This window comes from Phacochoerus africanus, chromosome 7 (genome assembly GCF_016906955.1).
Source record: "Phacochoerus africanus isolate WHEZ1 chromosome 7, ROS_Pafr_v1, whole genome shotgun sequence".
In the NCBI taxonomy this organism is placed as follows: domain Eukaryota; kingdom Metazoa; phylum Chordata; class Mammalia; order Artiodactyla; family Suidae; genus Phacochoerus; species Phacochoerus africanus.
The window spans coordinates 17,959,823-17,977,521 of record NC_062550.1 but is presented as its reverse complement, the minus strand read 5'-3'; the positions used below and the strand labels follow the sequence as shown (position 1 = coordinate 17,977,521).

Below are 17,699 nucleotides of genomic sequence, written 5' to 3'. Positions count from 1 at the left end.
TGCAACTATGGATTCATTTCCCTGAAACAAAGGTAATAATGAGGGAAGAATGAATCTAACTTCCCCTCCACTACACAGTGTTTTGGAACAGCTGAAAAATTCCTGAGTTTCAGCCAGGACCTTAAGTCCCCAGGTCCAAACACTCTTAAGTTGAAATCTCATACTTTCAAACAGAAATATAGGTCACAGGGGTACACATATAAGCAACTAAGAACCAAACATAAAGTGGACAGTTGTTAACTATTCTGTTCAAATGGATAATACGGATTCTACGAGACAGAAAAACTTTCACCGAATGTCTCTCTCTAAGTAACACTGCAATACTGACTTGGGATTTTTAGTGCTTGAGGCCACTAATCTTTGACATATTCAAGACCACAATTTTCTTGGCCTCACTAGTCTTACCTGGTCTACTGTGGAGCCAATGGAACGAGTTTTCTTTACAGGTCCAGGGGGACCATCAATGAACTGTCGGCTACTAGAGCGCTAGAGATGGAGTAAAAACCAAGAATTTTAGTGCCAAATAGAAGATCTGAAGCATGAAAGACAAAACTATTCCATTAGACAACTTGGATGCAAGTCCTAGTTACCAAAGCTACAGTAAATAACAAACAATGTGCTCTCTCTCACTGTCTATTTCCATGTACAGCTTAAGTTGTACCAACACAAAAATGCCCTCAGTGCCCCCAGAAAAAGCAAGCAAGCTTTGGAAAAATTTAGATGACAGCACTAGAAAAAGGAGACTGTAATCCCATCTAAGAACATGAAGCCTGAAGAAACATACTGAGTCCCCTAAATAAGCACACACAGATAGATCTCTATATATCCCATTACACACATTTTATAGGAAACTTACATTAGAACACAAAAGTCTTGCATAAAAATTCATGTGACAACTCAAAACAAACTTAAATATATCTTTTTCCTCTCAATGAATGAACTGAAAGCAGCCCAGAGCAGTGAAACAGGACAGGATTCTACCCTGAGTTACTCCTTCAAGGAACATCTATATCACCCGGAAACATGGTTTCATTTCTAACTTGTTTAACAATAGCTAGAGCGACATGCCAGGAATACAATACGATGCCAAAGGCACCATTTGGGGGGAAAACTTTTTTTACTGCCACTTTGTTCAAACAAACAAACAAAAAAACCACCACTACCCCCAAACTAAACAAAACCATACATACCCTCTTTTCTCTCTTCTTCAGTTTAAAACTCTTTACCAAAGAAGAATCCCAATCCTGTTGACAATTACACTGTATTAATTTCTTTCTTTGGTTAGGCCTCCCCAAAACCCTGTGCAAATAAATTTACAAAGAATTTTAAAGGCCTCTTGAGTCAGAGTACCTAACTCACAATTCAGGGAGCGGGATGGGAGGGTCTCAAATGTTGAGGCCAGAGAGCAATAGTAAGTTAACATGCTTTCTTTCCAAAATTGAAGCTATTATAATAGAATCAGGAATCAATACCACAGAGGCAAGAAAAGGTTAAAGAATCAACTTCTGTCGTGATTATCTCCAGTGCCTGGTCCTTTATTTCTGATTATGTTGGTAATTAGTTTTAGAACTTACAGAATGTTAGATACTATACTGACGGTGTTAGATGTAATCCTTGCTCTTGAGGGATTGCTCTCATCTAATTAGACGTTCTGTACAATACGGCCACTTTAAAAGTTCTAGTTTAGGTTTTATGTCTCTCAATCATCTCTCTTCCTTGGGCCCTAAAAAAGGCATTCACATGGCCACTGAAGAATTATTTGTCTTTCACTGCGGTCTAGTTTCACCTCACTCATTTTAACCATTTGCATTCATTTTTAGTAGCGACCTATGACTGCCTCACTCCTGATAATCCCTGAAAAAAACAAAATCCAGAAACAGTTTTATATACCTTAGCTAAATAAATTTAACCTCTCCAATTCATGGTCAAGTAACTGAACTACTAGTTGTCTGATTTAGATTTGGTTACAATAGATACCATATCATAGGTCTAGCTCTAAAATCAGCTAATCACATATCCAGTTTTATTACCTATCCCAGACTATGTAGTTCCTTATTTCAAAAAGGTGATACTTAATATTTATATCATGGCAATTGTTTCCCTAGTCAAACACTGAATTTGGACAGAAAACTCCTAACTCATGGAATAAGTAGTTCTCGCTTGTTTCACTATCATCAGAAAACCAACTACCAATAAAATTCCTGATTTATAGTTTTATTTGCGAGCTCTTAGCCAGCAAACAGGAAAGATATACAAGCCAATAATCTGCCAGTCTCTGGAACATCAAAAATTGAATTATCAGGAGAAGACCTTTTATGCAGAAACACCATCAGTTAACAGCATAAAAGCAGGGTAGCACTGTTCCCCCATAAAAGCAGGGTAGCACTGTTCACCAGGTACCTGGAAACTTCTATCAGTCTTCTGGCTAAAGTTCCAGGGCACTGGTTTCCTTCTAATTGTGAAGTACGACCTTTTTTTTTTTAGCTAGTTGGGGTTTTAATAAGTCAAGATACAGTAATCAATTAGTACAAATTAGTACAGGCAGCTCACAGGTTAAATAAATTTAACCTCATGCCAAATCCTAAATTCTGTATTCTTACTTCCAGAAATAAATATACAAGCCAATCTCTTACAACTTCTGTATATTTATATTTTTTCAATGCTAGCTAGTCAGTATCTATAACACACCAACTAATAAAATAGTAATAAAAGAATTCCAGAAGAGAGGACAGGAGAGATATTCCTGAGGTAGCGGGGGTTAAGAAAAATAGGTAATTCTCAGAAACCAAGTGTTCATTACCAGTGATTCATCAGTCTTGTCAAAGCTGATATCTGATAAAATGGAACCAGATTCATCAATGGTTGACAGTCTAGATGAATGAAACAGTAGTATTAGACAAAAGACTGTGGAGAGTAAAATCCACCAACACCAAAACAAGTCACACTGGTCAGGTAACAATGGCAATTTCACAGCAACGCCTTCCCCTGTGGAGGTACCTCGAAGCTCAAACCTAGCTGTGGTAGGTTGCTTTTCACGGTTTTCGTGGGGGAGTGTGCGCGAGCATGCACGAGTGCACTTGCAGCTCAGCTGCTATTTCAGCAAAGGCCTCATAACTGCAACTGAAAGTTACAGCCAGGGGTATGGGTGCTATTCCCTGCTGAGCCTGTACTACAGGCTACTGAAAATTCACAAGGCAGAAGAGTGAAGTTTAATTTGATACCAAATGTGGTTACTTTCTATAAAACAGTATTACCCAGCGTTAGCTTTTAAGAAATTAAGCCTGTACAGCTTCTTAGTTATAAAGAGTCCCCATAAAACAACCAGGCAACAAAATAAATAGCTCTAAGAGTGCTGACCTTTCCCTACGTATTACATTAGGGATGTTAAAGTCAAAGCCTGGTTGAGACTCTTTTAAACAGCAATGCAGTGGAACCAAATTATTGTCTGGTCTTGGCTCACAGAAGACCTTTCTAAACCAGAAGAGCTACAAGAGCTCTCTGGAGAGTAAACACTGGAAGTATTGCTGAACTGCCACTTCCACCTCTAGGTTTCTTAGCAATGTGCAAGATTAGTTATTGATGGGAAATTTAGCACTAACATCAAATTTTACCCAGGATGAAACGCTCTAAGGAAAGCCAAGAGAAAGAAAGAGGGAAGCCCCTGCGCCTTTATTTCCCACCCACCCTTCCTCCAAAGTATTTTTCCTCTTTATTCAGCACACATTCCAGAAGCAGTATGCTTAAGACTTTAGATAACAAGAATTTCTGACAGCTGTGTTGCTTGTGATCAGATAACAACAGATGCAGGTTCCCCCACCTTTTGTTCCCAGCATTGCTGCTGGATGGTTGGCCTCTGTTGAGAAAAGCCAGAGCTGATTTTTGCTCCTCGCTTAGTTGGATGCTGCCAGATGTGTCACACATGAGCATCTCTCGAATCAGCTGAATCTGTCTTTCCTACAGACCAAAGCAGAGTAAAACATTCTAACTAACCAGGGGAGAAAGCTTCACCTCAAATTTATGGGACAGGCAGACCAGAAGACATTAAAATACAGCATTATGCAAATGAGCCTTCAGGAAGACTGCTACACCAATGGCATATTAATTCACATCAAGCCCAGATTGTGTCTCTGATTTCTGACTGGTAACATGAACTCCATCTAGAATAGTGGGGTTTCTGCGACAAGACTTTTGGATCAAACTGCTAATCCAAGAGAAGAGAGTATTGCAAAATCAGAGTCCCAAAATAGATTTCATACAGCAAAAGCACTTCAGTGTCATTTTTATCAGGACAATTATTGGCTTCTTCTACGGATCAAAGCTGCCACCCACCTTTCTAAACGATGGAGCAAAATGCATTAGAATGGATACAAAGTTGTGCCACCCTGGAACCAGACAATTCAAGCTGACTGAGGCATCTAACAATGTACCAAGATGAATTCGTCCCTTCTCGTAAAGGCTTCCCTGTGTACCATGACCCACCCTGGTACATCAAAATGATAATGTTGTATGTTCTAGTGTTCACACTGGTTGAATATATCCTTCACTCTAAATTAAGAGCAGTGACAAAGGAAAGACTTAAGAGTTGTCCTGCCTGTATCAATGATAAAGCACTAGCTGATAAAAGGTTGACAATGCTCTAGATAGTGCTTATCATCAACGAGAGACAACCAACAGCTTGGGACAGATCAAATGTGCTAAGATTTCCCTGCCTTTTCCCCTAATTTTTAAATTAAAAAAAAAAATTTTTTTTTTTTGTCTTTCTATCTTTTTAGGGCCACACCCACGGCATATGGAGGTTCCCAGGCTAGGGGTCTAATTGGAGCTGTAACCTCCAGCCTACACCACAGCCACAGCAACGTGGGATCCAAACTGCATCTGAAACCTACACCACAGCTCAAGGCTACGCAGGATCCTTAACCCACTGAGCGAGGCCAGGGATTGATCCCTCATCCTCATGAATGCTAGTCGGGTTCACTAACCACTGAGTCACAGTGGGAACTACCCCCTCTAATTTTTTTTTAAATTGAAGTAGAGTTGATTTACAACTTTGTGTTAGTTTTCCCTATAATTTTGATTCCTCAAATTCTCGTTTGAAATGTGTCTATTAAGTAAAAGTTTCAGATCTAAAGGAAAAAAATTTAAGTTTCAACCTATGAAGAACAGGATTCCTAGGCTATAATTTCAGCTCCAGTCATGGACAGCCTGTCAATGGACAGGCTGTTTTTAGTTCCTTAATGTAGAAGAAACTGGGTATATCTAGGCAAGTGGAAACTTTACGGCTAATGCTTCCCCCACCCCCGACTGTCACAGTCTGATGTAAAAAACAATACACACCAGCTTTTCGCAGTCAGCCTCAGCTCGCTGTCTCCGTTTGATCTCTACATCCACCTGATTGCGCGCGTGCTTCAGCTTAACATCCAGAGCACTGCGCTCGGTCTCTGCTTTCATCAAAAGATCCTTGTATTTGCCCAGCTCATGGTCTGTTCTCTGCCACTTTTTACGGAAATCTTCAAAGTCCTTTGCCAACTGGATAAATTCTAAGAAAAGGGGGAAACTTTAATAATTCAAGCACCAAACTGAGTATAAATGCTCTAATAAATGAGTCCTCTGGTTAGTTTTATTCCAAATACATAATTAAGGGACCAGCTGAACTATGGGCAAATCCAGCTGAAAATAACCAGGAGCAGATCCTGGATATATGTTCATCACTCTGGATAAGAGCTTTGTGGGGAGCAGTTCCTATTTCAATAGGCCACTAACTTTTGGCTTAGCCAGTGGCATCTGCTATGGAATAAGTAACTCATTAGTCACCTGTCTCCAGATGTAACACTAACAGTGAAAGCTCCTGAACAGAAGGCAATCAAAGGGGGATACCTTTGGGGCAGCTGTCACACACCAGGACAGTTACAGCTATAAAACAAAAAACAGCCTCCTTTAGAGTCATGCATTGCTGTGCCAGAGAGGCGTTAAAGAGCAAATTCAAATGTAACTGCTGTAATATGCTCCAGAAGATATAGATTAGTATTATAGATGTCTAGGCCTGCAATTGCATTCAGCTATATAATTATACAAATATTGATTTGAAAGTAAAGAGCCAATTTGCTTTTGCTGTTTAACACAGCCCTGAAGGGCATGTAAACATTCCAGTTGGAAAGACACAGGAAGAGAAGATCATATTAGCTTTGGGTGAGTCACTGATAGCGGAATGTGCACTCTTTTCAAAAGTCTGCAAAGAGAGCATCACTTCCAAGGCAGCACCTCAAAGCATGATAACCCTGGTGGCATCTGTTCTTAGCACTTGCTGTTGGCAAAGACTATTCTACAGTGCCTTACTATTCTAGTTAACCTCAATCTACCTCCAAGCATCATTCTCCACCAACATCATGGAGGAAGTTTCCAAGGTGTACATCTGCTGCTGGTCAAGCTAACCCAGTTTACGGCTGAAACTAGGTCAAATTCACACAAAGCCAGCAGATTCTTAGGTAATAAGGGCACTTTTTTATTTGAATTTAACCTGAAAGCATAGAGATAATATAGTGCCTTTTTAAAGTAATTTTAATGATTTGACTAAATTTCAAACTTACAAATTAGGACAATTCCAATGTGTAAACTAAGGCTTACACATAAGGATTTTACTAAACAATAGGTTTTTAGCAAAACAGGATATCATGACCTAGTTATCCTAGACAATGCAAATATCAAGGATCTCAAAAAATAAAATATACTATTACAATTCAAGTCTTTTTTTTTTTTTTTTGGCTGCACACATGGCAAAGGAAGTTTCTGGGCCAGAGATCAAATCCAAGCCACAGCTGTGACCCACGCTACTGCGACAACACTGGATCCTTAATTCACTGCACTTGGCAGGGCTGAGGACTGAATCCTCACTGCAGCAGGCAGAGACAACACTGGACCCATAACCTGCTTCACCATAGCAGGAACTCCTCAAATAGTTTTAAATGATATACTGGTTTGGTTAACAGTTTGGAACACATTACTAAGGGTTTTTTTTTTTTCCCCCTTAATTTAAACAAAAAGAAAACAAACACATCCCTTTGTAAATTTAACTATTTCAAAACTATAGATTCACAAAGAAAAACATTAAAAACAAGAGCTGATTCTTAGTCATATTTACTCAAACAATTCCTCAAGCAGTGCACTTATTATTTTTGAACTTTTTTTTGTCTTTTTGTCTTTTCTAGGGCTGCATACATGGCATATGGAGGTCCCCAGGCTAGGGGTCAAATTGGAGCTGTAGCCACCGGCCTATGCCAGAGCCACAGCAACTGGGATCCGAGCCATGTCTGCAACCTACACCACAGCTCATGACAACGCCGGATCCTTAACCCACTGAGTAAGGGCAGGGATCGAACCTACAACTTCACAGTTCCTAGTCGGATTCGTTAACCACAGAACCACGACGGGAACTCCTATTTGTGAACTTTTTTGAGGTATGTAGTATTTCTTAAAAAAAATTGATAAATAAAAGGAAACAAACTTTTCAACTACACAGTCTAAAAACTTTCTAGCTCTGCACTGTGGTCAATTAAATGTTTCTAAATATAGTGTTGCTTACACTTGCAAATATTTAGAGTTAAAAAACAACTTTGAGAATAAAAAGATTTCCATTTGATCTAATTTTGCTGGTTTTATCTTTAGGATATTCCTTCTTGATAAGTCTTATTATATTGGGGTTTTGATTCCCATTCATTGTTAATTAGCATACGTTACAGATATAACTAAATTGAATGACAGAACTGAAACCAAATAAAGCATCAGTTCATTTCAAGGAAGGAGTTCCTGTTTTAATAATACAAATGATTAAATTACTAATTTAGTTTATGTTAGACCAAAACTAGATCATCTGCATATATGACAAAGATATTACTTTATGTACAATTCTGTTATGAACTAATTGTGCTAGAATGGATCAAAAACCCACTTTAGACCACAGACCAGGAGAAATTTTCATGTTGGAGATCAATAAACACAAATGGCAATTTTTGGTCAGTGTGTGAATCACAATTCAATTTGGTACTGGCCTCTGTCATGTAATATACATTCAAAAGGTTTATTAAAATTGTCTCTTAAAAAGTTATATTATATTACAAAATGCATCTATCAAAAGGAGAAGGGAAACTTCCTTAAAACAAATTGAGAATAACCTCTGATCCATAAAAAAAAAAAAATCAGAATTTAGTTCATAGTTTAGCAAAGAGATGAAAGCAGCTCCAGGAATCTTGTTTTTTTCAGCTCACTCCTTCTAGGGCCTTTGCATAGGCTCTTCCTTGTCTTTCTCACCACCCTCTAAGCTTAAGAGCAAGGACCCTATGTCTCTCTCACTTTATCCCCAGGTTCTTGCACTTTACCTAGCACACAGTAGGCATTTAAATATTCAATGAATGAATGAAAATGGCTGTTCAGTCCATATTTAAACCCCACGCATCCAGGCCACCTTACCTGTCTAATCAACTTCTCATCACTACCTCATACCCTCTTTCTAGCTAAACCAGTTTGTCCTTGCCCCTAGGACAGACCTGTGTCACTTACGATCAGGCTATGCTCTTCAAATGGAATGCCCTACCTACTCTTTTTTTTTTTATAGCTATACCTGCGGCATATGGAAGTTTCTAGGCTAGGGGTCAAATGGGAGCTGCAGCTGCTGGTCTATGCCACAGCCACACCAGATCCAAGCTGCGTCTGTGACCTACACCACAGTTCAGGATCCTTAACACAGCAAGCAAGGCCAGAGATTGAACCCACATCCTCATGGATACTAGTTGGACTCTTAACCCACTGAGCCACAATGGGAACTCTCCTACTCTTCTTTATGTACTCATTTTTCTAGTCCCATTTGATCTATGAATCCTTTCCTTATCTGTTTGCTCCACATTTTTCTATACTTTCCCAAAACATATATTCGAAACTTGTATTATCTTCTGTTTCACGGGACAGAATCCTGTCTCTGAAACTTAAATACCACAATCTTCCTGAAGACACACCACATACAACTTAGTTATCATCTACTGTACATAGCATAGCACCAACCTAACATGGTGTTGGCACATAACAGGTACCTGATAAATATTAAGTAATATTTATTCCTAATTTATACACCAACATCAAAAAAGTTCAGGCAGGAGTTTCTCATGGTGCAGTGGGTTAAAGATCTGGTGTTGTCACTGCAATAGCTTGGGTCACTGTTGTACTGCTGTGGTGTGAGTTTGATCCCTAGCCCAGGAATTTCCACATGCCAAGGACAAAGCCAAAAAAAAAAAAAAAGAAAAAAGAAAAAAAAAGGGCAGGAAGCTCATGATAATAATAGAAGATAAAAATCATGTAGACTGGGGAAAACAAAGATAAAATATCTAGGCTATTAAAGTCATTTTATCTGAATACAAACCTTCACTCTGATCTTTCTTTCACTAACTTTGGACTTGGCCCTAAAAAAAAAAACAGCTGTAACTATACAGAAAGGAGAAAAGGGAATGAAGTTACGATGATGGAAAAGTAAGAGTAAGGAATCAGGGAATTCCCTAGGCATGGGAGGAATTCCTAGGATCTCAGAAGAGGACAGAGACTGGAGTGGTCACAGAAAGGGGATTCTACAGTCTAGAAAACACTAAGACACTTTAGTTCCTCAAAAGCCAACGTTCCAAATTAGGGATCTGGAGAGGTAACAAAATGTACCTCTATTTTATCACAGAAATCAATGAGGGGATAGAAATTTGCTTATAAAATAAAGGTTCCGGGAGTTCCCGTTGTGGCTCAGCGGTTAAGGAATCCGACTAGGAACCATGAGGTTGCGGGTTCGATCCCTGGCCTCACTCAGTGGGTTAAGGATACGGTGTTGCCATGAGCTGTGGTGTAGGTCGCAGACATGGCTCGGATCGCAAGTTCCTGTAGCTGTGGTGTAGGCCGGCGGCTGTAGCTCCGATTAGACCCCTAGCCTGGGAACCTCCATATGCCGTGGGAGCAGCCCTAGAAAAGGTAAAAAGACAAAAAATAAAATAAAAATAATAAAATAAAATAAGATAAAGGTTCCTGTAAAAGTATCTCTTTTTTTGCTATAATTACTTTCTAAGGTATTTTCACAACTAGTGTCTCATTTATCACCAAATTCTCATGGCAAAACTCCTATTTTTACAGATGGAGAAAAAGACACAGAAATAACAGTTAAAAGCCAGCACTAGTTAGTGAAACTCCAAACCTCAGATTCCTCCCTCTGCCCCTACATTCTATCAGCTGCCTCCTCCTAGAGGCACAATCTCTGCTACACATTTCTCCTTATTTCCATCTTCACAATCACTACTCCAGTTAGGGATCTCGTCGCCTCTTTCCTGAACTATGGCAACTATGTCCTCCCTAATCCATCTCCCAGCCCCCACCTCTGCAGGGGTGACCCTCCAAAAGCACAGCTCTGATTAAGTCACTCCCCCTTATTCTTTTTCTCCTCACACCCTGCACACTCTTGCCTTCACTCAGGTTGTTCCCCTGACCCTGAATGCCCTCTTCCATCTCTGTCTGTTGGGATTCTACTCTATATCTTTTCTAAGGCTCAACTCAAACCCTACTTTTTTTCCATGAAGCCATTTAGTCATTCCTTTCCCTGAACATGTGCAAGAAGCTGTTATTTGCTGAGGGAACCGGAATTTTAAGATCTCTTATTCAAAAAAAACCAAAAAAAAACCAAAAACAAAAACCTAAAAACTCTTCTTCAATACTCTTCCCTACTTGACTCCAAAGCAATCCATCTTCTGAGATGATATGACCTCAAAGAGAAGCCTAATTAGTATTCCATCCTGGTTACTGAGTTGGTACCAGATGATAGGGTCATGCAACAGCTATTAGAGAGAGAAAATAGAATACTGTTTCAAAAGGCCTTTAAGTGCATGAGAGCTATTAAAAACATGAATCAAATTAAAGAAAATATTGAATGGCATAAGCAAGACACCATACTAAGTACTATGGAAATACGTTTTAAAGTTTAAGACATAGTACATACATTACTTTTATACCAATGAGGCTGAATTAACAGCAACACCTACTAAATTAAGTATTAATGGAAATTTGAAATAGGAAAGAATGGCAAAACCTCGAAGAAAAGCTGGTAAAGAGTAATTCCCTTAGATCACTTAAGTCAGTGCTATCAGCCCCACCTTTCTTTCTTATTATTAATCTGCTTCCCAGAAGACTATTCTATCACCACCTCCTCTTTTTCCCCAGCTCTCCATCCAATCTCAATCCTTTATTACCAAGCACCAAATATACAAAGTCTGTAAAAGGAGATAAACTGTCCCTCCTTCAAAAAGAAATCATGTCATTTTTCTCCTCTTCAACTGAAAATGTTTTACAGAACCGAAGGAAAACCCAGGCAACTATTACTATAAAGAAAAAAAGCAAAATCTTTTAATGGAAATCCAGTAGATTTTGCCCAATTTGTGAAAAGAAAATGAAATTGGAGGAGTTCCCGTCGTGGTGCAGTGGTTAACGAATCCGACTAGGAACCATGAGGCTGCGGGTTCGGTCCCTGCCCTTGCTCAGTGGGTTAACGATCCGGCATTGCCATGAGCCGTGGTGTAGACTGCAGACGTGGCTCAGATCCCGTGTTGCTGTGGCTCTGGTGTAGGCCAGCGGCTACAGCTCTGATTGGACCCCTAGCCTGGGGACCTCCATATGCTGCTGGAGTGGCCCAGGAAATAGCAAAAAGACAAAAAAAGACAAAAAAAAAGAAAATGAAATTGGAAACTAATGCCAACTACTTAATGAAAAAATAATATTTTTGTGTGTATGCCTCTTTTTTTAGGGCCGCACACACAGCACATGGAGGTTCCCAGGCTAGGGGTCAAATTGGAACTGTAGCCACTGACCTACACCACTGCCACAGCAACGACGAGATCTCTGAAAAAAGAGTTGATAATGAAAAAAAGTCTAGATAAAACCCACTTAAAAACTACAGGGAGTTCCCTGCTGGCCTAGTGGTTAAGGTTTAAGGGCCTAGAGTTGTCACCGCTGTGGCTTAGGTTTGATCCCTGGTAGAATTACTTTCACATGCCACGGGTGTAACAAAAAAAATAAACAAACAAAAAAATAAATTAATTAAATAAAAAAAATTTTTTTTAAATGAGGAGTTCCCCTGTGGTGCATTGGGATCAGCAGCATCTCTGGAGCACTGGGGTGCAGGTTCAATTCCCCTCCCAGGACAGTGGGTTAAGGATCCGATGTTGTCACAGCTGTGGCATAGGTCACAACTGCAGCTCAGATCTGATCCCTGACCTGGGAACTCCACATGCCACAGGGCAATGTAAAAAAAAAAAAAAAAAAAAAGAAGGAGTTCCCTCTGTGGCAAAGTGGCACAGTGGAAATGAATCCCAATAGTATCCATGAGGACGCAGGTTCGATCCCTGGCCTTACTCGGTGGGTTAAGGATTTGGTGTTGTTGTGAGTTGTAGTGTGGGTCACAGATACAGCTCGGACCCTGCGTTGCTGTGCCTGTGGCGTAGGCTGGCAGCTACAGCACCGATTGGACCCCTAGCCTGGGAACCTCCATATGCTGTGGGTGCAGTCCAAAAGGAAGAAAGAAAGGAAGGAAGGAAAAAAGAAAGAAAATAAATACAGGAAAAAAAAAGTAACCATTTAGGGAGTTCCCGTCATGGCACAGTGGTGAATGAATCCAACTAGGAACCATGAGGTTGCGGGTTTGATACCTGGCCTTCCTCAGTGGGTTAAGGATCCGGCATTGCTGTGAGCTGTGGGGTAGGTCGCAGTTGCAGCTTGGATCTGGCGTTGCTGTGGCTCGGCATAGGCTGGCAGCTAAGGCCCCGATTAGACCCCTAGCCTGGGAACCTCCATATACCGCAGGTACAGCCCTCAAAAGACAAAAAGACAAAAAAAAAAATAACCATTTAGAATAAGTGTCCATTAAGCTTTGACCATCATTTTCTTTTTAGGTAACTCAAATGAAAAACAATTTTAGGCTCTGCAGAAAACCCAAATCTGAAATCTGTTTTTTTTCGCTTCACACAGGCCAGCTCAGAATGACTTACGGAGTTCATTTCCTTCACTGAGAATCTCCACCCGGCGTACAAGCTGCTCAAACAGATTCCGCAAATTCAGCATCGTAGTATCCATCTTTCTGCCAAGAAATCAAATATACATTAGGGGTCCTGCCATCTCCCTCAGACAAAAGATTCGGTAGCAATCCAGTACAGCCATCAGTGCCTAACATCTGGACTCTTCCATGTGTCGCTGCCATTGTAAGAATCTCATTATAAGCCAACAATTGATGTCTCGAATAATCCTTATTATAAAAACAAAGTTGGAATGTTAAAGACTCATTTGAAAATTACAAAATCATTTCTGTCCTCTGAATATAACACCCCTTCCTGCCTACTCTTTGCCTCCACACTGCAATCACTATGGAGCTGAGAAGAAAGCAATCAGGGACAAGAATGTCAGTTGATTACTAGATGACCAACTACTTAGTCAATCCTCTTGACTAATATAACATTTTTGCCACTTTAATCCTTCTGCACTACATCCTTCAATGCAACTTAAAATGTTTATTTTTAATTTTGTTTTTAGTATCCCTGTCGCAAATGCCTTTTGAAACGCAGGACATGGTCAGCACATTTCCTACCAACAGCACAGATGATGTCACACAAGTGATTAAGTGGGGAAATCGCCAGCTCAGCAGCACAAGAATTATTTCTGTAATGCAGGGCTCTCTGCTGGACTGTGTGCAGGGACTATGCCTAATAAATTTATACTAAGTATAGGCAAAGGATTATGTTGTACCACATTCTGGCATCAAGGAGACAATACACCACCTTCACAGTTAGAAGGGCAAAGGAAAAAATCATTTGCTACTGTGTTCTGTATAGTGAATTTCAGGCTTCATATTTTCTTCCCTAAAGACTTGCTGATATTACATTAAAAATGGTGTCCTTACAGGGAGTTCTGGTCCAAATAGACTTTAACTGGCAACACCTTGAGGAACTAAGATCTTCATTTAAGAGTCAAGAAAGAAAGACATCAACAGGATTTATGAAAATTATCAAGGAAATGAAATTAAAAATCAAATTTCCTTTGAAAATTGAATGTCCTCAGAAATACCATTAAAGGATTCTCCTTATGTTCCTCCTAATCACCCCTTCTTCAACATTCTAGTCCAGGCCCTTTTTTCATGCATCTAAATAAAATTTTAAGAACTCTTTTACAAAGGTTTAGTGATTTTACAATGTTTGTAAGATTGTACCATAAGCTATGAGGGCAAGAAAAGAGAGGAAAAGCACAAAGAAATATATAAGCATAAAGGTATTTTCTATTATATGCTACAGAATTATTCATTTGTACTTGTATGATGATTGCTCTAATAGCAAAGAAGCTTTCAATTCCAAGCTTGGATGCAATATATACCTGAATCAGGGCCGGAAACCAAGATTTTCAAATGGCAATGTATCTGTTCCAAGCTACATAATCATAGCAAGCTGCTAAGCAACCAGACCAACAAATTTATTACAAAGCTCTTTCTCTAAACTAAGAACAAAACTAAAAGAATAGCATTAAAACTGGTAGGGAGTTCCCATTGTGGCTCAGTGGTAAAGAACCCAACCAGTATCCATGAGGACACAGGTTCAATCCCTGACCTCGCTCAGTGGGTTAATGATCCGGTGTTGCTGTGAGCTGTGGTGTAGGTGACAGACGCAGCTCGGATTCCGAGTTGCTGTGGCTGTGGCTCAGGTCAGCTACAGCTCTGATTAGACCCCTAGCCTGGGAACCTTCCTATGCTGCGGGTGCAGCCCTAGGAAAAAAAAAAAAAGACAAAAAAAAAGAAAAAAATTCAGAGGGTTTTTGTGTGTCTTAAATGACAACACAACTTGATCCTTTGTCCCCTTTAAGAGAAAGGATCCATTTTTTCAAGCTAATCTCTTCTTCTTTCCTATTTTCTTTGTGCACACCACTTCCTGGAGTGAGTGTTGTGGGAAGGTACTCTCTTAAAAACACAACCTGATTCCTGAAAAAACCCAGAGTACCGACATGAGGACATCTCACCAAAGGGACTGTTATTTCATACAACTACATCAATCCACGCGGTTCTCCCAACATGATGCCTAGTACCTAGGAGACAGGTGTTTGACTGAACATATCAAACTCTGCCACTTCAGTCATTGCACCTTTACAGACAACTCTCCCATTTCTCTCTCCAGCCCTCGCCTCCCTCTCAACTCAATCCTGTAACTCTCAATTTGTTTGGGATGCCCTGGATGTTGAGCCTGATTTTAAGACATCCTGTTCTTCCCTCACATATATCATCAACCACCCTACCCAATAACCTATCCTACTCCCTCTCCTACCGACCCTAGATTTTGATTTCCTTTTTTATCATTCTCCTCACTCAGTGCCAAACCACAGGATCACCTGAAATTACTCCCTTTCCTACAAGTACAATCTCCAAACTCTGTGGATTCTTCTTACATGCGTTATACCCATCCCCTCATCACTTACAGGTCATTTACCACTCACTTCAACTGACCTCCCCGGCCTCAGTCTTTCCACAGCTGCTTTGCTCAGTTGGCACTCATACATACACTCTGTACTCAATTTACCATGTTTCTATCCTAGACTGCAGAACTGAGAGGAGACACCTGACATTTGGCACTACTGTATCACACACGCAAACACTCAATATTTTTAAGAAATATTTGATTAATCAGAGAACCCATGAATGAAAACGCACACACTCATGGTTCTATTGTCAAAAGAATTTCCAACCTGAACATCCATGTTTAACATAGATGAAAACAAAGAAAACAGTTTTTAAAAAAGAGGAGTTCCTGCTGTGGCTCAGCGGGTTATGGGCCGGACTAGTATCCGTGAGGATGCAGGTTGGATCCCTGGCCTCCATCAGTGGGTTAAGTATCCCGCATTGCCGTGAGCTGTGCCGTAGGTCGCAGACACAGCTTGGATGTGGCATTGCTATGGCTATGGCATAGGCTGGCAGCTGCAGCTCCAATTCGACCCCTAGCCTGGGAACTTCCATATCCCACGTGTGGCCCTGAAAAGCAAAAAAAAAAAAAAAAAAAAAAGGAAAAGGAGCAGAAGCCCTGGGATAAAGTTTTAGTTCTTCTATTTGCCCACTGTATTCCTTTGGACAAGTCACTTAATTTCTGAGACACATCTATAAATGGGAACAATAATACTTATCCTATTTACCTCACAGAGCATTATAAGGTAATGCAGGTAAAAGTTTCATAATGTAGGAACTGAACCACTATAAGAATACAGGGTGTTACTCTAGTGGGTATGAGTTTTTTGTTTTGGTCTGATTGTTGTTATTTATATCCTAGAACAGTGATTACCAATCATATCTGAAACCCAGATCAAAAAGAAAGGAGAACATAGCAAAATTTGATCTGGTCTAGGCTCTTAAACAAGTTCTTCTTCACAAGGCTCACAGCATCTGAGAAGAGGTGGTTTCCCTCTAACGTGGGTTTACTTCGGGGAATCCAAAAACAGTACTAGAAAACACAATCCTCTTCTCTCTATATGCTGAGAGGCCAATGGATTTTTTTTAACATGCTATAGAAGTGACTCTCAGGAATTATTTACGGATGACAAAAATATCTTTCTGCGTTAGTACTAACTCTGATAGCTCAGCCCAATTGTATCTCGAAAAGCTAAAATTTACTCATTCTATTCAATGTCAATTGAAAATGGTCTTAATTTTCCTGCTGGGTCACATTTTCGTGCTCATGAATACTTCTTTATTTTTCCCCTTCTATTATTTAGCTCCATAGCTAAGAGATACACTACTGTGAAAGGAAACAAAAACAAAGTCACATTGTAGTACATTGCTTTGCAGCTGTAAAACAGCTGTCACTTTTCGCCACAGAGGCGGCTGCATCCTTGTATGCAGCAAAGAAATCAGTCTGTGGAGCACTTTAAACAAAAAGGTGCTGGAGAATCTCAGCTGTTATTGATGAGAAGCCCCAGAGGTGGAGAAGTCACTACGTTACAGATTCCCAATCTGTGAGTATCCCGAAGGGAGCAATTTGGCATCACCAGGAAAGAGTCTCAGCTTGATGTGATTGCTTTGAGTCCCCAATTTAATTTCAATCACCCAGCCAAGAGAAGAGACATCATCCTTCAGAATAACAGACTATTACAGATCTTACTGCAGAGTATCCTGGGAAAAGTCTCTATCCTCTTCTTCCTCCCCCTACAAACAACATTATTAAGAGACCTATACATCAGGTTTTAGCTGCATCAAGGGTGTTAAATATTGTAAGACAAAGCAATGAGTTTTTCAGGGAAGAGTTTTAATGAAAAACATTCTCACAAACATTACTAAATCTGGAGATTCCCAAGAAATCAACAATCCAGGTTCTCTGCTGCCAAGAAAAAAACATCCCCTAAGAGTGTCTCAATACTACAAGATTCTTTCATATGAAAGCATTTCAGAATAATTTTTTTCCCCAATTGTCCAGCTTCTGCTTCACCGTATCAAAAGCCTCTATTCAACTGGCAGGCAGAAGGAATACCTTGAAACCAAATGTTCTTATGAGCAAATCAACTGCAGAAAGAGTAAACAGAACATCCTCAGTCCAACATGAACAAAGATTAAAATATGGAATGGAACAAGTTGAATTATTATTTTTAAGAAAATTATTATGAATTTGATACACTAAGTTCTCTTA

The 17,699-nt window shown here is 39.9% G+C and overlaps 1 protein-coding gene across 1 annotated transcript in view; it reads right to left on the bottom strand.

Annotated features, from left to right (window-relative positions):
• The window catches only part of RACGAP1 (Rac GTPase activating protein 1), a 36,085-nt gene that overhangs the window by 14,362 nt on the left and 4,024 nt on the right, over positions 1–17,699 (bottom strand). The window contains 7 exon segments of the mRNA XM_047786579.1: positions 1–21; positions 406–486; positions 1,191–1,244; positions 2,801–2,870; positions 3,818–3,954; positions 5,335–5,537; positions 13,047–13,135. Of these exon segments, the coding sequence (XP_047642535.1) occupies positions 1–21; positions 406–486; positions 1,191–1,244; positions 2,801–2,870; positions 3,818–3,954; positions 5,335–5,537; positions 13,047–13,131 (651 nt within the window). The 5' untranslated portion in view covers positions 13,132–13,135.